The sequence below is a fragment of the Bubalus kerabau genome, chromosome 2 (genome assembly GCF_029407905.1).
Source record: "Bubalus kerabau isolate K-KA32 ecotype Philippines breed swamp buffalo chromosome 2, PCC_UOA_SB_1v2, whole genome shotgun sequence".
In the NCBI taxonomy this organism is placed as follows: domain Eukaryota; kingdom Metazoa; phylum Chordata; class Mammalia; order Artiodactyla; family Bovidae; genus Bubalus; species Bubalus kerabau.
Window position 1 is genome coordinate 199,844,393 of NC_073625.1, and position 26,333 is coordinate 199,870,725.

At 51.7% G+C, this 26,333-nt stretch overlaps 1 protein-coding gene across 1 annotated transcript in view; it reads right to left on the reverse strand.

Moving 5' to 3' along the window:
- The window catches only part of RFTN1 (raftlin, lipid raft linker 1), a 231,821-nt gene that overhangs the window by 197,916 nt on the left and 7,572 nt on the right, over positions 1–26,333 (reverse strand). Inside the window, exon 2 of the mRNA XM_055570000.1 lies at positions 15,543–15,695. Coding sequence (XP_055425975.1) covers positions 15,543–15,687 — 145 coding nt within the window. The 5' untranslated portion in view covers positions 15,688–15,695. The remainder of the gene's footprint in view (positions 1–15,542; positions 15,696–26,333) is intronic.

Sequence of the window (26,333 nt, forward strand, 5' to 3'; positions counted from 1 at the left end):
CGCCCCCCCACCCCCAACCCGCCATGAAAACTCCGCCATGCAATTTATTAATGAACAGTGAACGGAAACAGAAGCTGCAAAGTGGGGCAGGAGAAACTGTTTAATCTAATAGTCTGGAAATTATATCGGAAGGAACAGATGGTTTCACAGAAGTCAAGGCAACCCAGAGGCGCAGGGAGCGATTTTCTAGGAAAGAAAAATGTTTCCCTACCTACTGCCCACACTATTTTCAGCAAAGGAGGAGTCTATATTCAGCAGAGGACGAGCTCCGAGCCTGGCACGCCGACAAATCTGGGACTCCGTGGCAGCCTTCCACACGCACCCGCTTCACACTTGGCCTCCAAACCTGAGCTGGAGGTCAAACAGCCCGATCTAAAACCAGCAACAAACGGAAGGCCACACTCCGCTGCAGCGGGTTAGGAACCAAGATTCGCGATCTTGGCAAACATGAACACCGGTGATTCTCAGCAGGTCATGGGCACTGTGATCTTGACGTGGTTCCCCATCCCCAGGTCTTGAGGGCCCTGGCAGCAGGGAGACCGGAGCTTTGGCATGGAATTGCCCTGGGCTTGAGCCTCCCTGTCCATATCCAGGACTGAAAGTCACCTCCAGGGCTGTTGCCGATTACTTGAGAGGAAGATGAGAAAGCCGAGCGGCAACCCACGCGGCATCACACTCAGCGGCTATTTTCACCCCCACGCCCTCCCTGTGAGTCACCAAACCATGTGGGTAACTTCTCCCTAGAGCAGGGCCCATCGCAGGCAGAGCCCTGCCTGCTGGGGTCTTGGGGTCGCAGATCGGGGTCTACTAAGCCTCAGGGCTGTGCCCGGGAGGCCTGCTCAACAGCCAGCTCTGCTTACAAGCAAAGCATTTGTCTGAGTTCCGATCCCTGCCCCACCACATACATGCTGTGTGACCGTGGGCATGCTGGATAACCTCTCTGAGGCCCATTTCCTCATCTCCAAAGTCAGGATGCCCTGAGGATGAACTCATCCCAGGCATGGTGCGTGGCTCACTGGCAGTCATCACCGCTGTTATGCTACCTACGGTAATAATACCCTTATCACCACACGCAGCTTCCGTCCACACCTCATCACCTACGGACAACCTCAGCCAACCACAGAGGACACAGACGCAGACGGGCCTTCTGCCACCAAGATTCAGGGCTGCAGCAGGAGGACCCTCCCCTCAGGGACGAGCTTCATGACGGGGAGACATGAAAAGCCATCCCCCCAACACAGACTGGGAACCCCTGCCTTATGCTGCAGCCTCAAGAGCTGCTTCTGTTCACCCTCCTTCCTGGCTTCTGACGTTTTGCCTCAAGGTCTGTTTGTTTGTTTTCCCTGAAAAAAAAAATATACCAACAACATCAGAGCCTTCATGCTGGATTCTGCGGAAGAGCAGCAAGTCTTACAGATGAATTTGTTATGTTCTAAAGCTGCAGGTATCGTATTTAGAGCGGTAATAAATACCTCGTTATGGATGGCAAAACAAACACTTCAGGGCACTCAGGCTCCAGGAAAGGAACCCCATGGCGAAAGCCACTTTAAATGAGAATCCTCCTGTAATGCAAATAACCACCCATCCCCCAAGGCTCTTCCTTCCTGCCCTGAGCTGACGGCTTCCCTGCAACGGCGGGGGAGGGGCTCACACCTGCAGCGCAGGCAACTGCCGTCAGGGGTCAGGCGGCCAGGTGTCCTGGGCAGCACCCTGACCCACTGCACTCAAGCTCAGTCCATCAACACTGTTCTCTGCAGTCACCTCCAGGTCATTTCTCTTTGATTTTTCTACTGAGGTACAGTTGATGTACAATGCCATGGTAGTTTTAGGTATACAGCATAGTGATTCAGTTGTCTATACATGCATGCCTATTGATGTATGTGTGTGTGTGTATATATATACTTTTTCAGATTCTTTTCCCTTGCAGCTTATTACTAAATATTGAGCATAGTTCCCTGTCTACACAAGTAGGTCTCTGTTGTTATTTATTTTATACACAGTAGTGTGGATACGTTCATCCCCAATTACCAATTTACCCCTCCCCCCACGCCTTTCCCCTTCGGGAACCGTAAGGCTGTCTTCCTTGTCTGTGGCTCTCTTTCTGTTTCGTAAATAAGTTCATTTGTGTCCCTTCTTTTCTTAAGATTCCACATATCAGCGATGTCATATGACATTTGTCTTTGGCTGGCTTACTTCACTTGGTATGATCATTTCCAGGTCATCCACATTGCTACAAATGGCATTATTTCATTCTTTTTATGGCTAAGTAGTATTCCTGTGTGTGTGTGTGTGTGTGTGACATCTTCTTTATCCATTCATCTGTCGATGGGCACCTTAAGTTGCTTTCCCATCTTGGTTACTGTAAATAGTGCTGCCATGAAGAAGGGGTGCGTGGATCTTTCTGAATTATAGCTTTCTCTGAATATACACCCAGGATCAAGGTGATCTCTATGGGTCTGGTCACACTGGCGAGGGCAGTAAAGGAGTAGAAATGGGGTGCAGGGAGCAGCAAAGGCTTCCTGAGGAGGACCAGGAGGAGGCTGGACATGTGGCCCCTGAGGCCCAAGTACATCTACAGACCTTCTGCTAAGGAGCAGTGTTTCCAGCTAGACGTGATGAGCTGTGTCAACGAAAACAAAGGTCTGCTTAGATGTTGTGGGTGTAACTGGGCCCCTAATATGCCTGGCATTTTCTGGTCAAGCCACAGTACACTGACTGTCCTACGCCTCCCCTTCAAGCCTGGACAAGTGGGAAGGGCACAGACACTCAGGAGTCAAGACCCTGGTCCAAGAAGGGTCTTCTGCAGACCCCAGACCACTGGCAACACACCTGTTAGCCAGCACAAAATTGTTCCCTAGACCCCCACCTCTTGCTCCTTGGAAGAAAAGTTATGACCCACCTAGACAGCACATTAAAAAGCAGAGACATTACTTTGCCAACAAAGGCCCATCTAGTCAAGGCTATGGTTTTTCCAGTGGTCATGTATGGATGTGCGAGTTGGACCATAAAGAAAGCTGAGTGCCGAAGAATTGATGCTTTTGAACTGTGGTGTTGGAGAAGACTCTTGAGACTTCTTGGACTGTAAGGAGATCCAACCAGTCCATCCTAAAGGAAATCAGTCTGATTATTCACTGGAAGAACGGATGCTGAAGCTGAAACTCCAATACTTTGGTCACCTGATGCAAAGAGCTGACTCATTTGAAAAGACCCTAATGCTGGGAAAGATTGAAGGCAGGAGGAGAAGGAGATGACAGGGATCAGACAGTTGGATGGCATCACTGACTCAACAGACATGAGTTTGAGCAAGCTCCAGGAGTTGGTGATGGGACAGGGAGGGCTGGCGTGCTGCAGGCCGTGAGGTTGCAAGAGTCGGACACGACTGAGCGGCTGGACTGAGACCCACCTCTCACTCCTCAGCCTTCAGCTGAGCCCAGCAACCTCCCTGCAAACACTCATTCCCAACCATACAGCCTCTAATCCCCAAACCCACATACTCCCATCCCCCTCCACAGCGCTGGTCACCCCCGAGAGCTGAGCTCTCAGGGAAGACAGCCTGAAACAGGTGAAGCTTTTCCAGGACCATGAAGGAGGGCGGGGACCCCGGGGAGCCTTGGGCTGTGAGCAGGGGTTGGGCGGGGCGGGGGTGCTCCACGGGTGGATGGTTCACACCGAGGCAAAGGGGAGAAACAGAAGGGCCACCTCAGGACCAGCGAGGTGGTGCCGTGTGTCTGCTCGGAGAGGAGGAAGCCAGTTTAGAAACACTGGCTTTCATGATGGACTGAAGTCTGCGGGGGGTCCTGGGGAGGCTGGGTTTCGGTGACAACGGAGATGTCAGAGACTCAGGCCAGGAGAATGATTGCAGCTGCTGGTGGGAACCTACTGCCCACGGGCCAGTCCAGTGGGTTTCAAGGTCGTCCCCGAGGCAGCAACGGCAAACAGCAGCATCACCCGGTAACTTGCTAGAGGTGCAAAATCCTGGGCCTCTCCCCAGACGTCCAGATGACAAACGCCATGGACAGGGGCTCAGCAATCTGAACCCACAAGCTCACCCAGCGATTCTGTCGTTGCTAAAGTTGGAGAAGAACTGTTGTGCCATGTTTCCAAACCACACCATGTCTCCTGCTCGGCACGCTGGGGAAAGAGCCCAGGCTTCAGGGAGCTGGAGGTGACCTGCAGGAGTTACAGACATCTCCCAGGGCTGAAGGGAAATGAAACCTCAGAACAGGTGACCCACCTGATGGTGAGCAGCTGGGATACCAGGCTGGGACTGACCGCCTGGCCCTTCATCACTGCCTCCCACTCGCCCTCCACCATGGCTGCCCACGGCTTCATCCACAGTCTCAAAAAGCACCCAGGCCTGGCTGCCTCTCCCAAGATGGACTTCAGGGGCCTGGGGTGCAGCCCGGCATGGGAACCTTTTAACCAAAGTTGGAATCATTGTGCTCCATCGGCAGCAAATATACGGCAAGCTCCTCCAGGGAAATAAAATCTGAACTACCCAGAATACATAGTTATGTATGCAAATATTTACTAAAGTTTATTTCATACTTTAAAAAGTCACACCAGTACCGTTTCTCTCGTCCTTCTCCACGCAAATCAAAGAAACTTGCAGCCCACTTGGTCTCGGGAGGTTCTCAGCATGGTCCCCAGATGAGTCGTATCAGCGTCACCTGGGAACTTGTGGCCGCAGCATTCCCCGGCTCGGCCCCAGACTAACGAGTCAGAAGTCCTGGGGCCCAGGAGCCTGGGTGTCAAAGGGCTTTTCAGGTGACTCTGACTCACTACCAAGTTAGAGAACCATGCCTTTAGTGAAATGATTCGTTCTTAAGGCCCAGAGTCTTTCTCTGGAGGTTAACATCATTTTTGATGACATTTTAGAATTTTCTTGTTGCCTCCCCCAACAACCCATGAAATCCGACAGGCTAACAGCACCAAGATTTATAACAAGTCACTCAGCACCCAGGCTCTTGGCCCCAAAACACTTTAACCTGCTAGTTTTTAGACCTTAAAGGAAACTGTGATCCATCTCTTTGGGTGACTCTATCCCAGTTGGGAGGAGAGATTAAAAGAACAACTTAAAGAGACAATGATTAGCAGCTGCTTCTGCAGTCGTGCTTAGGGATAAGGTTACCCAGACTGGAAGTGAAGTAAAAATTGGACCCTTAAATGATTCATTGCACAATACACATGTTTTGAATAATTAATGTGACCCTGTGTTATTCTCATGACCACCCAAAATTTATCCACAGGGCTTAAGGCTAAAATGCTGGCCGTCGAAACGCAAGTATGAGCCTGGTCAGCACAATGTCGGAGCAAAAAACCCCAAAGGTCAGCTCTTCAAGACCTCTGAGACAGGAAAACCACAAAGACGGGAATTTTAAAAATGTGGCAATGTGAGCTGATCCTAGAAATTGTAATGTGTGTCATGGGAATGTTTTACAAGCAAGAATTTAAGCGAAGAAACAGAAGACGAGCTTGAAGCAGACGCGCAGCGGAGCATGAGGCACTTCTCGGTGGTTTCACGGTGAAGCCCTTCAATGCAGCTGAAACCCACCACAGCACGCAGGCGATTCAGGAATCAAAAGCAGACCAGAGTGTAGGCTCTGCTGCTGAGGAAGAGGATGGAATTTGCTACAAACATCCAGGTGCTTGGTGGCCTACAACACGTCACGAGTATAACCTCCCCAAACTCGAGACCTCAATTTGTCCTTCTAAACCCTGTAGGTAACTTCACCTACCTCATGAGACTGTTGTTACTTCATTTAAAATTGACTAACACACACGAGGTGCTGAACTGGGCTTCCCAGGTGGCACAGAGGTAAAAGAACCAGGCTGCCAATGCAGGAGACACTGCTTCCATCTCAGTGTCGGGACGATCCCCTGGAGGAGGAAATGGCAACCCACCCCAGTGTTCTTGCCTGGAGAATCCCCTGGACAGAGGAGCCTGGCAGGCTACCGTCCACGGGGTCGCAAAGAGTCAGATGAGACTGACCGCACACATACAGGTACTGAATACACGGCATCTGTAATTATCACATGTAAAGAAGTGAATCCGCTATCCATCAAATAGGTGCGGTGCGTGGGCTCAGTCTCGTCCAACTCTTTGCGACCCTATGGACTGTATCCGCCAGGCTCCTCCGTCCATGGGATTCTCCAGAACACTGGAGTGGGCTGCCATTTCCTCCTCCAGGGGATCTTCCCGACGCAGGGATTGAACCCGCATCTCCTGTGTCTCCTGCTTTGGCAGGTGGATTCTTTACCACAGAGCTGGGAAAGCCCCACCACCCTTCATGTATTGTCTGAAATGTAAAATGGTACAGCTACTCTGGAGAGCAGTTGCGCAGTTTCTCAAAAAGGTAAATGATACATTTACCACACAATCCGGAAATCCCACCCCTCATATTTACAAACAGAAATGAAAACACAGGTCCACACAAGACTCGTCCACAAACGTTCATAGCTGTTGGGGGCCGGCGTGAGGCACTCCGCCCATGGCAAAGGTCATGAGGAAGGAGGCTCGACATACGCAAAGGCGGGATCGAGCCTCAGGAGTCCCCCTGGAAATCCTCGAGCATCTACCCCCATAACCAGAGCCTGCCTACTTTACTACTTTGTGCTCTCACCTACACCTCTGACTTTACGGGGGGCTGTCCCCCACCACCTCTTTCGGAGAAGGAGTTAACTTAGAGCTCCAGTTAATAATAATTCCTGGGTGTGATAGGAGTGTTTCAACCTACAAACTCCTCTGAAGGTTCTCTAGCCTGCCTGACAGGCTTGTCCGGCCACATGTGATTGCTCACAGCCTCCCAACTGTGAGAGGCACGAGATGCTTTAAACCTCCTAAAAACAGGTTCTTTAGAAAAGTTAGAAAATTATTAGTATAAGTATAATGGGCTGATTAGAAATTGTATTGGTGAAGGGTTTTTCATTTGTTGAGCCAATGTTTACTGCTAAGTCTCCACATCCCCTGCCCTTATACACATTAATGAATATATAGAAGAAATAAGTATTAACCTTTGATATTAATCACGTTAGACCTTAGGCTAAGTAAATTCTTTCCTTAACTAAAACCCACTACACCCTCACCCTATAGGAATGTAACTTTATTTGGGTGGCGTCTGTTTTAAGAATAATCACCCCTGGAGAAATAAATGTCCTGGTTGACTGACCGCTGTCACAAGGAGAGGGTCATAAATTGTCAGCAGGCCCCCCTGGCCAGAAGATGATGTAACACCCCTAAGACCTCTGTATACATTTGTATGAAGCACCTGACTTTGATAAAAGTCAGGACTGCTGACACCGCGTGACTTTTGCATAACATCTCAGTGTATAAAAGTAGACCATGGAAAATAAAGAATTGGGATCAGTTCCTCGAAAGACTGGTCTCCCCATGTCTCTCTCTCACTCTGGCTGAGTCTCCATCTGGAGCGTGGAACCCACCATGCTTACTAATTATGCCTGGGCTTCTAAGATTCGACCGGGGAGGCCTCAGTGTCTCCTCTCCTTCGGGAGAACGGAAGGACGCCTGTGGCCTACGTAAGTGGTGCAAACTTCTTGTCTTGAAGTTTTATTGGTCCCCCGCGTAAACCAAGCTACTCAGCCTCTTTTCTCCACTGAATTTTCCTACTGAGCTATCCTCATTCTATTACTCTTTATATCTTTGATGAATAAATAATTAAATAGGTCGCCGACGCCGTCCCCGCTTCGAATACCCTGGATCAGCCGGGGCTGGACCCCGGCACATAGCAGCTTATTTGAGTATAGCCCCAAACTGGAAACAGCCCAAGTGTTCAACAGGAAATGATTAAAAACACTGCCGCGCATCCGAACAACGGCACGCTGCGCGGAAGCGCGACGGCACGAGTTCTTGATACATACAGTGGCATGGATGAATCCCCGAAGCATTATGCCGAGTTAAAGAAGTCAGACACAAAGGCATACACGCTGTGTGATGCCGCTGCTATACTATTCTAGAAGGAGCAGGTGAATCTACAGTGACCGAAGGCCAATCAGCGGCGGTCTGGGGCAGGGAATCCTCGGGGGCAATGGAAGCGTTCTAGATCCTGAGTGTGGTGGTAATCACAAGGGTGTGTCAGTTACCAAATCTCATCAAGCCATACACCTCACATGGGTGCATTTTATGGTTAGATCCCAGTAAAGTTCTTTTTTAGACTGAGACATCATTCAGGAGGTCTGAGAGCTCCCTTTCACGTGCAGTAGAAAGGTCCTATGTCAAGGGAGTTCAAACACTGGATTCTGGTCCCACTTAGTACTACTACCTGTCAAGGCAATCTCCTCCTCTGAAGAAGAGAGAGAGAGAAAGCGAGAGAGAGAGCCTTCCCTCCGGCTCTCAGGCTCCTTGCGAGCATTATCTGAAAATGCTTTAGTTGCGGTGCACGGGCCCAGGTGTGGTAAGTAGGATCTGAGTTCCCGATCAGAGTTAGAAACTGCACGCCCTGCATTGGGAGCACGGAGTCTTATCCACTGGAACACCAGGGAACAAAGATCCAGCCCATGCAAAATAAATAACAAACAAACTGTTTTAAAACAGGAAATGCTGTGTTGAGACATACACACTGTTATGTGTAAAACAGATCGCTAGTGGGAAGCTGCTGTGTAGCACAGGGAGCTCAGCTCCATGCTCTGTGATGACCTGGGGGTGAGATGGGGGTTGGGAGGGAGGCCCAGCAGGGAGGGAGATATGTGTGAATGCGGCTGATTCACGCTGCTGTACCGACGAAACTAACACAACTGTGTAAAGCAACTCTATTCAAATTTTAAAAAAAAGTCAATGCTTTAAAGCAGAATCACAGCATTGATTGTGCAGCCCCCGTGCCAGCCAGCCAGATGCCCAGCTAAGCCACCTCCACCTCTACCCCCCACCCCCTCACAGGCCAGTCAGGCCCTGGGTCCACCCGCTGACTTCTCTCAACCCACCCACCCTCTTGTCCCAACAGCCACCTTCACTCCCTGCTCATGATTGCAATGCTTTAAGATGTTCTCCTCTCCCCCAGTTTTACCCCTTCCTTCCATCCCTTCTCTTTCTAAACCCAGAGCTAGCTTTCCAGAACACAAATCTGATCGTGTCACCTACCCTAGCCCCATCTCAAGAGCCTTTAGAGCTCTTGAGAGAGACTAGACTCCTCGGTCCAAGACCTAAGATCTTCAGTCATCTGGCCCCCAAAAGGACACACACCAATCAACTTGAACCGCCCGCAGCTTCTCAAGTCTGTATGTTCTGGCCCCTCCCACAGGTTGTCCCCTTTGCCTGAAAAGGATCATCTATTCCCAGCCTCATTCCCCACCTTGTTGTTCAGTCACTCAGTCGTGTCTGACTGTTTGCGACCCCATGGACCACAGCACACCCAGCTTCCCTGTCCTTCACCAACTCCTGGAGCTTACTCAAACTCATGTCCATCGAGTCAGTGATGCCATCCAGCCATCTCATCCTCTGTCGTCCCCTTCTCCTCCCGCCTTCAATCTTTCCCAGCATCAGAGTCTTTTCCAATGAGTCAACTCTTCGCATGAGGTGGCCAAAGTATTGGAGTTTCAGCTTCAACATCAGTCCTTCCAATGAACACCCAAGACTGACTTTCTTTAGGATGGACTGGTTGGATCTCCTTGCAGTCCAAGGGACTCTCAAGAGCCTTCTCCAACACCTTCTCCACCTGGCTGACTCCAAATCCAGCTGCAGGTCTCAAACCTTCCTTGACACACACATCTTCCAACAAGGGAACCTTTCACCACATCCCCTCCATCACCAGCACTCTAGTCACTGGGCTCTTCATCTGTAAGACGCTGAGCAACGTAGACCAGTAGGCTAGGCCAGTGGTATGGACTGAATGGTGTCCCTTTGAAATCTAGATGCTGAAGCCCCAGCTCCCAGGGTGAGAGTATCGAGGGTGAGGAAGTAACTAAGGTGCCATGTTTTGGGGCTTCCCAGGTGGCCCAGCAGTGAAGAATCCACCTGTTAATGCAGGGGCCATGGGAGACATGAGTTCAATCCCTGGGTCAGGAAGTTCCCCTGGAAAGAAAAAAAAATGGCAATCCACTCCAGTATTCTTGCCTGGAAAATTCCATGGACAGAAGCACCTGATGAGCTACACTCCTTGAGGTTGCAAAGAATCAGACACGACTGAGCAGGCCATGATACAAGTACCTAAGGAAATGAGGTCATAAGGGTGGGACTCTATTCCCATAAGACCAACGACCTCACAAGAAGAGACAGGAAAGGGGCGCTCTGTCTCACTCAGGGGTGAAGATGCAGCAGGAAGGTGGCCGTCCATGGGTCAGGAAGAGAGCTCCCACCAGAACCCGGCCCTGTGGGCCCCCCGATCGTGGACCTTCAGCCTCCAGAGCTGCAATTAAAAATAAATATCATCTGGAGAACTTTGCTGCAGCTACAGACACAACAGCTGGGTCCAGTCCACAGCCGGTAAATATGTGTGACGTCGATGAACTGTCATCCTACGGCCCCTAGTGAGGCCAGGAGCAAGCTTTCATAATACAAACGGTACGTTAATCGGATTAGGGATGCAGAGTCAGACCTGGAACCGACTCTTCCTCCCTCGAAAAGCGACCGGGAGAGCACCGCCCCACAGGACCGTCCGCTCTGGTGGGTGAGTCCTCTGCGACGCCCAGTACGGTAGCCACAGCCACATGCGTCTGCTGAGCACGTGACATGTGCCCGGGGTGGCAGAGCAACGGATTTTTACTTTGATTCATGTTTTTTCATATATTTCATGCATTTGTATTCATATATTTATCTCATTCAGTGTTAATTGTTATACTAAACTGCCACGTGGCTGCTGGCTCCTGTCCTGGACGGTGCAGGGCTGGACAGTCAGGCAAGGGTCATGCCCGAGGCATTACTGTCGCCCTACAGGTCGCAGACAGTGCCCACTGCTCCCGTTACAAACACCACGGATTCTCACAGGTAGCTTTCGAGTGGTGTCAGTGGCCTGGCACCGAGAAGCTGGCAAGCCGCACACGTAAAGGGGCTAACGAGGCACCGTTCTGCAGGAATCGTGATGCTTTATGGGCCTCCACCTGCGAGGAAACCCGTCGAAGGGCAGGTTCACCCCTAGGTGACCAGAGTTAATTGAAAATTGAAGGCCCAATCAAATCACCCAGAACTGAGATTTTTGGCAGCTTATGCGCTTCGCGGTGAGTTTCCTGCTGCTTTTCGCCCCCGTCAGCGCTACAAGCGAGGTTGCAAGTTCCAAAATCATCCACAAAAGCACCAAGCTCTGAGCCAGGGGCAGAAAAAACAGGGCGGACTCTGATCTTGACGTTTTTAAAAATGCGTGTGGTCCCCCTCCTAAGGCAGCAGGTGGAAGTGGACAACACCCTATCCCCAACTTGGAGTATGTGAGAGTTGGACAAGCATCTTCTCTATGAAAAAAAAGGACATCAAGTGCTCCTCAAAAATCTCCTATGGCAACCCAACACGGAAGAGGGGTATCTCAGCCCGTCTACACGGTAACACAAGCTTTACGGCAAGAACGTGCTGACCGCTGTTCACGCCTATTCACCTGAGACCTTGCAGCTATACAGCACCCGAGCTTGGATGCCCAAGAGACCCAGATTCAGCTTCTGCCCTAATCAGTTCCCAGCACCACGTCATTAGAAAACTTACTTAACCTCTCTGAACGACCATTTCCTCTTCTGCAAAAAAAAAAAAAAAAAAAAAAAGCATACCCATACACCTCTCTAGGTTACAGCGGCGATAAAACCACCAAAGCCCACAAAGACAAGTGTTCACAGCAACTTAATTCGTAAAAGCCCCAAACTGAAAATGACCCAAATGTCCATCAACAGGTGAAGAGAAAGATACACCGTGGTAAATCCACACGCCGGAGGATTACTTAGCGAGAACAGGGACGAACCACTGCCACACCGGGCAACATAAATGATCTCAACGTAAGTGGAGTGAAACAACTTCGTTTATAGAAAATTCTAGAAAAATGAAGTCAGTGACAGAAAGCATATCGTCAGGGGACAGAGGGCTGGACTCGAGGAGGAGGAGGATGCTTGGGGGGCAGTGAAGATGCCCCAACGTCTTGATGAGGTGACGGTTTCATGGGTCTGGGCATTTTAAAGATGTGCAGTGTGCCGTGCTGAAGTTACACATTGGCAAAGTTTGAAAAGAGTTTAAAACATGAGATCAGGGGTCCAAGGCCCCATCGTAGGACCTGGCACATAGAAGGCTCTGTTACAGAGCAGTGACGGACGCCCCAGGAGACTTTCTGGAAAAGGACCTTGACACGCTGCTGGCAAACCCTGCAGGCTTCCCGGAGCCCAGCTGTCCAGAACGACTGTCTGTTCCCGGCCAGAAGGCATGAGCCAGACGGATGAACAGAAAGGTGGGCAAGGCTTAGTCTCTGCCCTGAAGGAAAGACGAGAGTTTAACGTATGGTGGAATAAAAGGATCATAAATACAGTGGGGACGAGCGACAGCCGTGCAGAAAAGTGTGATTCTGACGGGACGGATGTCCAGAAGGGACTTCAGGGTGGGATGCTGGCAACAGGGGGCGGGGCAAGCCCTGTGCAGAGGGTGGTCTGATGGCACCAGAACATGGAGGCTGGAGGTGGGGTCCTGGTGGGGACAGCAGGCAAGGCTGAGGGCCCCAGCACGTGGTCCTCCAGAGACGAGGGAGGGGGTCCGCACGGCCTGAGCAGCAGCAGGAGCCCCCTTGTCATCACCCAGGGAACCGGCCCAAGGGCTCAGCGTGGTGGGACTTGAGCTGCAGTGCAGGTCCCACCCAGGGGCCAAGGTGCCAAGTTACTAAGGGTCCCGACACCCACACCTCTCACCTCAGTATTCCTGAGGAAGTAATCAGAAACACACGCAGAGATTTACGTTCAATGCTGCTGATCACATTATTTATAATAGCCCAAAGCCCAAAATAACTTAAACGTCCACAAAGGGGGACCCAAAATAAATTATGGTACCCTGAGTGATTCGAGCACTTAGGGCCACTGAACCGTATTTTAGGACACATGGGACCACAGGGGGTGCCTCACTGTACAACGTTAAGCTGCGTGAAAGCAGGACACAAAAATACACACCGAGGATTCATTTGACGTGATCACTGTGTGCCAGGCACTGCGCTCAGCACTGATGACTCAGCAGCGGGGAGACAGAGACGCAGCCCTGCTCCTGTTAGACGGGACCCCGCTTTAGGAGGCAGGCAGAGGACAGACAAGGACAGATTTCAACGAGCGAAACACAGAGCAGGCTGAAGGCAGGAGTCCCCAGGAGGATAAGAAAGAGGGGAAGGGGGTGGGGAGTCGGGGGAGGCAGACGTTTTAAACAGGGGGTCAGGGAGGTTTCACAGAGAAGGGGGTTAAGGGCTTGAGCCCAGGGTGTATCTGGGAGGACTTCCGGGCAGAGGCAACAGGCAGTGCAAAGGCCCTGAGGAGGCCTGGGGGGTTGCTGAGAAACAGCGAGGCCGAAGCGGCAGAACACGCCGGACAGACGGGGGGAGGATGAGGCGGAGGGAAGCTGGTGCCCCGGGGTCGGGAGCCATGGCAGGGGCGAGATCCGAGGGTGGGCAGAGAGGGGAGAAGCAGGGAGACCAGCGAGGGTCGTTCCAGGGTTTTCCTAACTTTTTCAGTCGACACATGTCCACTTTATAATCAGACAACAAAACGTGATCCAACCGCAGAGAGCCGTGTAGGTGCTGTGGCTGGAGCACAGGGCGGCCCAGAAACTGGCCAGGAGTCAGGAAGGTAGTTCAGGCGATGAGCCAAGAATCAGTGGCTGCAGGGGCAGGGGGTGGGGAGGCACCGTCTATGCTCCTGGAAGTGATCACCAAGGAAAGCAAAACGCCACTCCTCTTGGTGATGAAAGGAATAGAACCGCGATGCACAAAACTACAAAAAAGAGAAAAAGAGCTCCCCTGCATCTCAGCGCCCTAACAATCCGTGTTTGACATCTTGCTACGTTTCCTTTTGGTCTTTCCTCCTGTACACACTCTGGCTTTTCCTTAACCCCTCTACCAGGCTCAGCACGTCGAAAGCACTCAAGTCCTCACTGAGCAAATACTGGCTGATGAAATGCTCCAAATGCTTTTGGGTTCAGCTTTGTTCACGTTGCATCAGCGACATCACAAGCATTTTCAGAAGACGCTTTAAGAGGCTTGGAAACTGTGGGTGAGGAGGGGAAGGCGTGGTTCGCAGCGAGTGAGGTATTGGGTCTGGCCGCTGAGGACAACGGGGGTTATTCATCAGGGGAACAGCCAGGGGTCGGCTTTGGGGGGCTGTGAGGGGTGCCCAGGCTGCCCCTGTAGAGACACCCAGCCGCCCACCCCACCCGGGGCTCAGGGAGCGGTGTCAGCCCTGCGTGGAGGTGGTCAGGCAGCAGCGGGGAGGAGGGGAGTGGGCAGGGAGGCCAGCCGCCCAGCTGGAGCCGCATGCGTGCCCCCTGCTGCCCCCCACGGCTGCCCTGCCAGTGGCCGCTGCACAGATGCAGGTCCACAGCAGAGCCAGGACTTGAACCCACACCTCAGAGGGCTCTGCCTAGCCACGAATTCTCTTATCAGAAGCTTAACACGTTCACAGGAAGAGAAAGTCGGTCTCAGATGCCCGTGTCGGCAAGTGTTTGATTTGGGTTCCCCACTTCAAGGGACCCCCCCCCAACCCCGCCACAAGGAAGAATGCCCTGGTCCCTCTTCCAAAAGCCTGGTTTACGTGCTTCCACCCTGCGGGCACGGCCTGTCGAATTCCTCCGTGGGGACGAGAGACACCAGGACGGGCCACGTGATTTCCCCGCAGCACCGCCCGCGTCTCCGCAGCCAGCCGGCGCTCGGCAAATGCTCCGGATGGAAACGCTGAGCCTCACTCATCAGCCACCCCGGGGCCTCTGGGACGCGGGGCCTCTGGGACGCGGGGCCTCTGGGACGCGGGGGTGAGACAGGGCCAAGCACGATGGACAAGGCGCGGGGGGAGCTGGGAGGACGGACAAACGGCCATGAGGAGACACGGCCGCTGCCTCCTTCACCTGGCCTGCCGTGAAATGCTCTGCCAGCGGGCAGGCCCGTGGGCTGTGTTCAACCCTGCCCCGGGTGCCAGTTGGCCCACACCTGGTTTTAATTCGCTACCATTTAAATCAGTTGCTAGTTTGCAGCAAGTGAGAGATCTCACCTAGACACCTGGCTCCCTGAGAGCAGTCCCTTCTCGACAAACCCCGTCAGTCGCCCCCCGCCCTGGCCCCCAGCCCCCCACCCCCCAGCATATCCCCCCAGACCCCCTGGCCCCCACAGCCTGTCCCCCCAGCCTGTCCTCAGCCCCCCGGCCTGTCCCCCCAGCCTGTGCCCAGGCCCCCCAGGCCCCTAGGCCCTCCAGCCTGCCCCCCTGCCCATCCCCCTAGACCCCCTGGCCCCCCCAGCCTGCCCCCCCAGCCTGTCCCCCCGGCCTGTCCCCCCAGCCTTTCCCCAGCCCCCTGGCCTGTCCCCTCAGCCTGTCCCCAGGCCCTCCAGCCTGCCCCCCAGGCCCCCCAGGCCCCCCCAGCCCGCACTGGGCTGAGCGCCCAGGCTCACCGGCACTCAGCGTGGTGAACTCCAGGAAGCGGTACTCATAGGACACATCTATCTTGGTCTCCACCTGGGGCCTCTTCAACGTCGAGTAGATATTTCCAGGCCGTCGGTCGTCACGTTTCTCCAACTTGTTCAACCCGCACCCCATCTCAGCAGCTGCCGGCAGAAGGGGAGAAAGAGAATGATCTCTATTCTGAGATGCTGTCCTTCTACACTGTTGTACAAAAGACCATCACGTCCCAGAAGCAGACATAAAGGACCCCAGGCTGGCTGAAATCCAGAGCAGGATCTAATCCATGACCTGCACCCCGGAGGCTCTCTGCTCAGGCTGGCTTCTCTCGCTGCTAAGACACCCTTGCCAGCCAGCCTGGGGTTCTGAACTGACGCCCCAAACATGCCTGTTTTATATCATTTCTCTGCCCTGTCTGAGGAAAACACCACCTCGGAGTGCCTCAGCCCCACTATACTCTGTACAAACGGTCTTAAAAAAGGAGATCTAAAAAGCAAGGCCCTGCATAATGGCGTCGGCCCATCCAAGAAAAGAGATAAGACGGTCTGGCACTCCGCGGCGGTCTCTAAAAGGGGATCATAAGTTGTTGTTGCAATTTCCAAAATCCTTTCCACCCTCAACAGTAACTATTTAGACAGATTTCACATTCAGAAAACGACTTTCAAAAGTAGATGGCGGTATTTTTACAGGCCTTGTTTAAAAGTCATTTATTCTCTCTGAGACCAAACCACAAGAACCCAGGGGTTCTTCCAGACTCTGAGAGTCATTTCAGACCAAATTGAAAACTGGGCGAACACAAGCAGCAGGGCAGGAGAAATTGGAAGCAGAAATCCACGCGGGTCGGAGCAAAGATCTGCACCCACGGTTTGGAAGGAGAATGAAGAAAGGTTGAAACAGCGCACACGAGAGTGAACTGGGCATCCAGTCTTCCAGGGGCTGAGAAACAGGGCCCGGTCTCTGTTTCTTTAGGCAGAGTGGCATTCACGAAACAGCTCCGCGTCCACCCCCAGACTTCGGCGGGGGCTTCGGTTGCCCCTCGTGAGCAGCCCTGGCTCATCTGTCCCTCCTCCCTGGAGCACCACCGCGGCCGTCAGGACACGTTTCACAAAAACATGAACCGGTCAGGACTATCACAAACAGAAACGCTGCGGCCACTTCCTCTCAGAGATAAGTGTCTCCTTGGGCTCAGGCCATTCGCAAGGTACCCGGCTTCCTACGGCAACTTGGCCAGCTCCGGAAAAACAAGACGAACCTCACGAAAGCAACTTAGCCGGGGAGGGACGATGGGGCTGGCGGAGCAACCACCAGGCGCTGCTTGTCAGTAATTAAAAAAAGTCTGGGAGGATGGATGAGAACAGGAAGGCTTACTTATGCCTTAATAAGGGAACATTAGTGTCCAAAGGGCCAGAGCAGACATGATTTATGTGCCATCTGCATGAACTGATTACTTGTAAAATACTCTGCAGTTCTGCTGATATAATAGCCGATATGCACTGAGGCTGCATATTTAACTGCTAGAAAGCAAGCCGACAGGCATCCGCTGGGGCGACGCAGACGTGGACAGGGAGGCCCCTAAGTGCTGGGGAACAGGTAAGCTGGGGAGATAAGCGCTATCACCACCAGAACAGAACTGGAAATACCCGGAAGGCGTACCAGTCACTCACTTACCTTCCTCCCTACAAAGGCCTGAATGTTTGGGGGCCTCCAAGAAAGTAAAAAAAAAACAAAAAGGGGCTTCCCAAGTGGTGCCAGTGGTAATAACCTGCCTGCCGACGGAAAAGACGTAAGAGACGTGGGTTCAATCCCTGGGTCGGGAAGAATCCACGGAGGAGGACACGGCAGCCCACACCAGATTTCTTGCCTGGAGAATCCCATGGACAGAGGAGTCTGGTGAGCTAAGGTTCATGGCGTTGCAGAGTCAGACATGACTGAAGCGACTTAACATGCGGGCAAGAGACAAAGAAGCCTTTCCTCCAAAGTCTTCCCATTCTTGCTATCCTACTAGGTAAATTCTAGCACTGGAGATTCCTTCCTTTGACAACACTCAGCCTCAGCAGCCTCTGAAACCACCATCGCCTTCTCCATGGGAAGGACACCACACCAAGCTCCTGGTAAACCCTAACACTTCAGTATGATTTAATTTCTTTTCTCCAGCATACGTTCCTGACAGCAGGAAAAAAAGAGGGGGTTACCAGGATGAGTCAAGATAGACAAATCTGATACTGGAGGGGGGCGGTGCCAGAAACTATTAGAAAAAGCCCCATTTCACAAGCTGTGAATTTTCAGCTTTAGTCATACCATCCAAACTTGAGCCCCCAAGTCCACCCCGAAGGGCACGGTGCTTGACTCACAGGACGCAATGAGGCTCTGGGCAAACACATCGTCCACGTGATCAGACACTGGACCGGCCAGGGGCAGCACTGTAGCTTCAGTGAATCCTTGAGGTCTGCGATTCCAGGCATTCGCTTCTCTGGGGATACCGGCAGGGCTGGTTAAGCAACCGCTTCTAAAGCATTGTTCTCCCTGCGAAGGGAGACCCCGCCAAGCCACCGCCATCAGAAGTGTGCAGTGTGAACTGTTCCTCTCGCGGTCGGGTTACGGCCCTCCCTTGCCAGCTCCCAGCTTTGCTGCTTTCCTCCAAGCTCCTCCCTGTGTCCTCTCACTCACCCAACCCCTGTCAAAATAGGAAAGGCTTGGACAGCACCCCACAAATGGCTATTACAGCCCCTACTGTGCTCAAGCAAGTCATGAAACCTAGCTTATGGAAAGGAGGAGAATGAAGGCGTGGCAGTGCCTCCCGTCATCACCCACATTTGGGAGATTTCACTATTTCCGATGCGAGGTTCCCTTGCGCTGGAACCCCACGGGGAGCTGGGCCAAGGCTGGCTCTGGGCCTCGCGGGGCAGTGAGGCTGGAGGAAGAGGGAGGAGAAGGACAGCCCCCCGCCAGACTCGGGCAGACGGGGTCCACGGGGCTGCACGCGAGGGTCTCAGCCAGAGCATGTCTCCCTCGGGGCTCAAGGTCTCCGGCAGGACAGAAGGTAAACGGGGTGACTGTTTTTACATCTGGCCCTTCCGACGTTCCTGCATCGAGAGATGGGGCTGCCGTCACCTCCCCTGTATCTGGGCTTGCGACTGCTTCCCACTGCTGCCGTCATTCAGGGGCTCAGTCATGTCCGACTCTTGGTGATCCCACAGACTGCAGCACGCCAGGCTTCCCTGTCCATCACCACCTCCCGGACCTTGCTCAGATTCACGTCCATTCAGTCTGTGATGCCATCCAACCATCTCATCCTCTGTCGTCCCCTTCTCCTCCTGCCTTCAATCTTTCTCAGCATCGGGTCTTTTCCAAGCAGTTGGTTCTTCACATCTGGTGGCCAAAGTACTGAAGCTTCAGCATCAGTCCTTTCAATGAATATTCAGGGTTGACTTCCTTTAGGATGGACTGGTTTGCTCTCCTTGCAGTCGGCTTGCCATCTATTGTTGTTGTTCAGTCGCCAAGTCGTGTCCGACTCTTTGGGACCCCATGGCCTGCAGCACGCCAGGATTCCCTGTCCCTCATCATCTCCTGGAGGTTGCCCGAGTTCATGTTCATTGAGTCAGTGATGCCATCCAACCATCTCATCCTCTGTCGTCCCCTTCTCCTCCTGCCCTCAATCTTTCCCAGCATCAGGGTCTTTTCCAATGAGTCGGCTCTTCGCATCAGGTGGCCAAAGTACTGGAGCTTCAGCATCAGTCCTTCCAATGGACAATCAGAGCTGATTTCCTTTAGGATGGACTGGTTGGATCTCCTTGCAGTCTGCTTGCCAGAGAAAGGGTCAGAGGATGCAGTGCCAGCTTCTGGACCCGAACCGTAAGAAACTGGGAGCATCCACTGCCTGACTCTGGGGAAACTTGCTCTTGGAACCCGGTCACCATGCCAGGAGGAAGCTCAAGCAGCCCCGAAGAGAGGCCCACGTGGGGAGGAACCGACAGCCAGCAGCACCGACTTGCATCCCAGGGAGCCACCCTGGAAGTTGCGCCTCTGCCTCCGTCAAGCTGCTGAAACCACGCGGAGCAGAAATGAGATGCTTCCCCCCAAGACCGGTCAGATCAGCAGGTTCCTGGGCAAAATATGCCACTGTGGCTGTCTCAGGCCTCTCAGATTGCGTATGATGCATCAGGCCAGAGGTAACCTATACATGAGTCTGGGCCAAATGATCCCGGCCTCTGGGGCCGAGCACTGGCCTGCGGTCACGAGCCTGCTTCAGTCACTCATGCCAGAAGGACATCTGGAGTCTCTCCAGTCTGGGTCAGTGCTAAACAAAGCAGCTTCAGACACTCATGGAGACGTTCTTACATGGACAGCTTTGTGGGTGGGTGTGTGACCCACCATCGTGGTTACCCAGGTCATCAAGACCTGTTTGGTATAGTCCTTCTGTGTATTCTTGCCGCCTCTTCTTAATCTCTTCTGCTTCTGTTAGGTCCTTACAGTTTTTGTCCTTTATCACGCCCATCCTTGCATGAAATGTTCCCTTGATGCCTCCACTTTTCTTGAAGAGATCTCTAGTCTTTCCCATTCTGCTGTTTCCCTCTAGCTCTTTTTCATTGAAGAAGGCCTTCTCGTTGCTCCTTTCTATTCTCTGAAACTCTGCATTCAGTTGGGTACACCTTTCCCTGTCTCCTTTGCCTTTCCTTTCTCTTCTTTCCCCAGCTATTTGTAGAGCCTCCTCAGACAACCACTTTGCCTTTTTGTGTGATGGTGTGGTCACTCACCTAGAGCCAGACACCCTGGAATGTGAAGCAAAGCGGGCCTTAGGAAGCATCACTATGAGCAAAGCTAAGGCAGGTGATGGAATTCCCACTGAGCTATTTCAAATCCTAAAAGATGATGCTGTTAATATGCTGCACTCAATATGCCAGCAAATTTGGAAAACTCAGCAGTGGCCACAGGACTGGAAAAGGTCAGTTTTCATTCTGTCTCAAAGAAAGGCAATGCCAAAGAATGCTCAAACTACTGTAAAAACTGCGCTCATTTCACATGCTGCTGCTGCTGCTTAGTCACTTCAGTCATGTCTGACTCTCTGCGACCCCATGGACTGTAGCCCGCCAGGCTCCTCTGTCTGTGCGGATTCTCCAGGCAAGACTACTGGTGTGGGTTGCCATGCCCTCCTCCACGGAATCCTCCCAACCCAGGGATCAAACACAGGTTTTTTGCATTACAGGTGGATTCTTTACCATCTGAGCCACCAGGGAAGCCCTCACACACTAGCAAAGTAATACTCAAAATCCTTCAAGCTAGGCGTCAACAGCACATGAACAGAGAACCTCCGGATGTACAAGCTGGGTTTCGAAAAGACAGAGGAACCAGAGATCAAATTGACAATATTCACTGGATCATCAACAATGCAAGAGAGTTCCAGAAAAACATCTACTTCTGCTTCACTGACTACGCTAAAGCCTTTGACTATGTGGATCACAATCCACTATGGAAAATTACTAAAGAGATGGGAGTACCAAACCACCTTACCTGTATGTGGGTCAAGAAGCAAAAGTTAGAATTGGACATGGAACAACGGACTGGTTCACAACTGGGAAAGGAGTTTGTCACGGCTGTATACTATTACCCTGCTTATTTAACTTCTACGCAGCGTACATCATGAGAAACGCTGGGCTGGATGAATCACAAGCTGGAATCAAGATTGCCGGGAGAAATACCAAGAACCTCAGATATGCAGACGATACCATTCTAATGGCACCAAGAAAACCCATCCAAGAGGTCTTCAAAGGCAGAAAAACAGAGAAAGCCTTTCCCCATTCTTATGGTGAGACAGTGAAGAGAGAGACAAAATATCCTTCCAGTTCTCTACTAGAAACGTCATCAGGAACTGGATGCTGACTGGGGAGGAGACTCAGATAATCACCGGGGGTTCTGAGACCCAACTGCAAGGACAGGACATTAGACACTGCAAATGACCCAGAAGCAAAGACCCTCCAACTGGTGACATTCTGGAAAAGCAATTCTCTCTGAATCAAGCCCAGAAGGAAGTGTGTCTTTGGTGAATACGGGGACCAGCTTCGTGCAGGAATCGTCAGCTCCACAAGGGAGAGAATTTATGTTTCAAGTTCACCCATTCTTTCACTCAATGCAAACGTATTATAAGCTGCTTTGAGTCCTGCCCTGAATTAGGAAACAAAAATGGAAAGATTGGGTCATGCCCTCAAGGAGACCACAGGTAAAGGAGACAGAAAGTGAAGGGATGCATGTGGTACAGGGAGGCTGGTGGTTCTAGAAGTCTGGGTGGGGTGCAGGGCATTCAGAGGAAACCACTGTGAAATCAAACAGATGGCAAATCCCCAGAGACCTGGTTCCAGAAAAAACGGATCAGCAACAGGACACAATATCCTGTGTCATTTTACGTATTTGTTAAGATGTTTTTATGTGAACCATTTCCAAAGCCCTCATGGAATTTGCCTCAACACTGACTCCATTTTCATGCCCTGGCTTCTTGGTCACAAGGCATATAGGAGCCCAGCTTCCTGACGAGGGATCGAACTTGCCTCCCAGCACCGCCCTCACTGCCAGGCGGAGTCTCAACCACTGGACCACCACAGGAGTTCCACCGTGTCATTTCAAATGTTTGAAATGTTTATTTTTAAAGTATTTCTAATTTGTTCTTTAAATATTTCCCCAGATGCCCATGAAAGTTGCTCAGTTGTGTCAAACTCTTGGGAGACCCCAAGGACCAGAATACTGGAGTGGGTAGCCTTTCCCTTCTCCAGGGGATCTTCCCAACCCAGGAAATGAACCAGGGTCTCCTGCATTGCAGGCGGATTCTTTATCAGCTGAGCCACCAGGGAAGCCCAGATGCCCATACTACACTGGAAAACCACTTTGAAAAGGATCACCTTCTGAAAAGATAATCTTTCAGCTGGGATTAAAAAAAAAAAAACACCAAAAACCTCAGTTTAAAGTTCATTTTTACTACCAACTAGCAGGCATGTATTTAAATAATGGGGGCAATAAATGTAGTTATATTTTCAAATACAAATTAGTTTCATTAAGAGTGAGCGCTCATTTACCACATTTGCCGCTACTCTGAGGCAGACTGTAAAGCTAATTTTAACAACTGCCAACAGCTCATGACAAGCAACCAGAGATGGTGCAATTACATGCAATGATGCCGGATCAGCTGGCAAACTCATTCTTTATTTCTTCACCCAAATCCTATATTTGAAGACTTGAGCGTGTTTATTACATCATTCAGGCACCCAAAGCAAGAACTGATGATCCAAATTAAGAAGTTTTTACATGATGAGAACATTTCTCTTCACTCAGAAATGTATGAAAATTTGAAAACCCAACCAGCTATTTGGATGGTGTCAAATCTTCATATCCTACAAACTGTCTACGAGAGAAACCCAAGCGTAACTGAAATGGACCCACTGACAGTGTGCCAGATTTGATGCCAAGGAAAAGAACAATCAAGGGCCTGTGTTATAGTGCTGTTTTTAAGTGTCTATGTGTGCATCTGCATATGAAAACCCATGCGTTTCTTTTTTCTTAACTGGCAGGACAGGGACCACAACTTTCACAGAACTTTCCTTTGGGTCATGAGGTGATGGGAGACATTCACTTTATAGTTTTTCATCGTTTTCAAGTTCTCCGTGTTGGACGGGCATTCCTTTCCTAGTTGAAGACATCAAGGTGTATCACGGCCAGCCTCCCAGATGGGGCTCAGTAATCCTCCTGCTCACGAGGGGTCACCCCCTGCCCTCATTGGGGTTGGCCGCTGCGACCAGCGGGATGCAGCAGAAGGGCGGGCGGGCCTGGTGAAGCCCGCTGTCAATTCCATGCGCTTGCGCTCAGCTGCTGAGTCATGTCGGACTCTGCGACCCCACGGACTGTAGCCGGCCAGGCTCCTATGTCCATGGGATTTCCCAGGCAAGAGTCCTGGAGTGGGGTGCCATTTCCTCCTCCAGGGAATCTTCCCAACCCAGGGATCAAACCCACATCTCCTGCATTGGCAGGTGAGTTCTTTACCACTGAGCCACCGGGGAAGCCCCGCCTTATTGGGAAGACACTCTTAACTGCACGGAGAAGCCCCCGGGCAGGGGACTGAGACCACCACCCAACAACCACGGCAAACTCCACACCGAAGTGACAGCATGGCTCAGCAGCCTTCGGGCCAGCCAGCATCCTGACCACAGCCTCAGGTGAGGCCCCCGGGCAGAACCACCCAGCTCAGCTGCCTCTGGATTCCTGACTCACAGGAGCCCCGAGAGATGATAAACGTTCACTGTGTTCAGTTCCCAAGTTTGGGGGTAAAATGTTACACCGCAAAAGATACGGGGGAAAAAAAGATTAAAAAAAAAAAGACAAGAGGGGTATTTATCAAAAGAAAACGCCCAGCAGAGACGGATCCAGACTACCTTTCTGCTCTCCAATGAGGGTCCATCACAACCACCCTTAGCTGAAAACGGCCCCCTCCCAAGAGGCCGCCACTGAAAGTGCGGTGCTCAGACCAGCAGCACCACCACCCGTGGGAACAGCCCACCCAGGCCTGCCCGTCCGAATCCACACTTCCACGTGATTCAGCAACGTCTAAACCACAGGAAAGCTCCCGAGAGCCTGGACCACAGAGGTGGCTCTCCGTCCCGGCTGCCCGCCGGGTCCCTGACAGCTGTTTGGATGTCCAGACGCCCAGGCCTTTTGGATGCGCCAGGCATGCCTTTTTAAGACTCCCAAAGTGACAGGAACTGACATCCAGGGTTAAGAAGCAGCAGCCTCAGAGCAAACCCCATCTCTTCCCGCTCCTGACCTCTCCAACCTCCCAACACCCGGGCCTCCGGGGCCCTGAGTCTGAAGCGCATAGCCAGTGGCTGGGAACCACAGTCTAGAGGACGGTGGTCTTGCGGACCTCCTTGGTTTTAGCCCGTTTCTCCTGAACCTCTTAGGATCTCATGTCCCACCTCTCCAGACTCTCTGCTTTCCTCCCGCACAAGTGCACCCTAAATTTATACCAGAGCCTCCTTCTGTCCTCCTCTCTTCAAACTGCCCTCACTATTAACCACTGCAAACACATGGATAAGGATGAAAAAATGAGACATCTCTGCACCCACTATCGCGATTTAACAAACGCTTACATTTTATTTGCTCTCAGCTGTTATTTTTCCAGAAACACTTTTGGGTGCAGTCTTCATGCCGGCCCCTTTGTCCCCAATCTTTCTGTCCCTGCTCCTCGTGCCTGAACACACTACATATAATGCCCAGAACAATACAGGGCAAAGGTTCTGACACTTTTCAGGTCATGGCACGTATGACCCCCAGTGTTTATGGATGTTTTCTCATAGCAACCCCAGGCTGCGAGGTTTGAATTATTAAGTAGTCAGGTCCAAACAAATTGATTATTACGTCCAAACAACTTAGCAGTCTTTGGAAAGAACAGAATACATAAACCGAAAGAAAGAAGTCTTTCTGTGCATCTTTCAGGTACCACTATTACTTACTACCGGGACGTGTGCACTGGGCAACTTCTCAGACCTCAGAATCACACCAGACAGCCCCACCGCCCGCCACCTCCTGTTGCACAACGACCTTAGCAACCACCCCAAATCCAGCTTCGCAAAGACACGACATCATCAAAAGGAAGTGGGGCCCTTTGATGCTGGTACTGTGAACCACCTCCGGCTGGCAGGGAACTAGACATCCAACAAGCTTGCTGCAGTGCCTTGGAGGGTCTCAGCACAGAGTCTGGGGCCCTCCAATATAGGACTGGACATGTTGCTCAAGAAAGTTCCCCAACTGTCTCCTCTCCCCTTAGCTGTCAGACCCCCTCTCCACCTGGCTGCTTTTCAACTCCAGCGTATAGGCCCACCCACCCATTCCAACATCTCCCCCTAGAACTTTCTTTCCCGGCACTTCCAGAAGGATAAGCCCCAAACAGAACACAACATCCTGCCCCCAAAGCCAGCTGTTCCTTCTGGGTTTCTTGTGTGTGGACTTGTCTTTGGACTTGGAGGCTGGCAAGTCTGAAATCCACAGAGTGGACCAGGAGGCCAAAGACCCAGGGAAGAGGGGACGGAGCGGCGCTGAGCCTCCGAGGCTGAAGCCCCACCCTCGGAGATCTTGGTCTTTTAAGTCCCTGAACTGGCTGGACAATGCCCATTCATACTGTGGAGACTGGTCTGCTTTTATTGATGCAAATAAATGTTAATCACATCTTTAAAAAAAACTGCAGGGCAACACCTAGACTGCTATTTAACCAAAAACTGGGGACCACTGTGTAGCCAACTTGATACATAAAATACCCATCACACCCTTCTTCTCTGAGCACTTAATACATGCAAGGCACTATTGCTATAGAGCAGACGGTAAAGAATCTGCCTGCGGTGCAGGAGACCCAGTTCCATCCCTGGGTCAGGAAGATCCCCTGGAGAAGAGAATGGCAACCCATTCCAGTATTCTGGCCTGGAGAATCCCATGCTCAGAGGAGCCTGGTGGGCTATATAGTCCATGGGGTTTGAAAGAGTCGCACACGACTGAGCGACTAACAATCCAATCCAATGCACTGTTCCTAATGCTGGGGATACCGAGGTGAAACAGCAACAAGAAAAACAAAACAAGAACCATGCCAGCCTCACGGACCTTACTTTCAGGAGCAGAGAAACAGACATTAGACACATAAAAATAATAAATGAAGTTCAAGCTTGAAAGAATGTTGCACAAAGACAAGGAAGGCAGGGATTAAAAAAAAAAAAAAAGGTGATCAGGGCAGGCCTCCCGCAGAAGACGACAATGAGCAG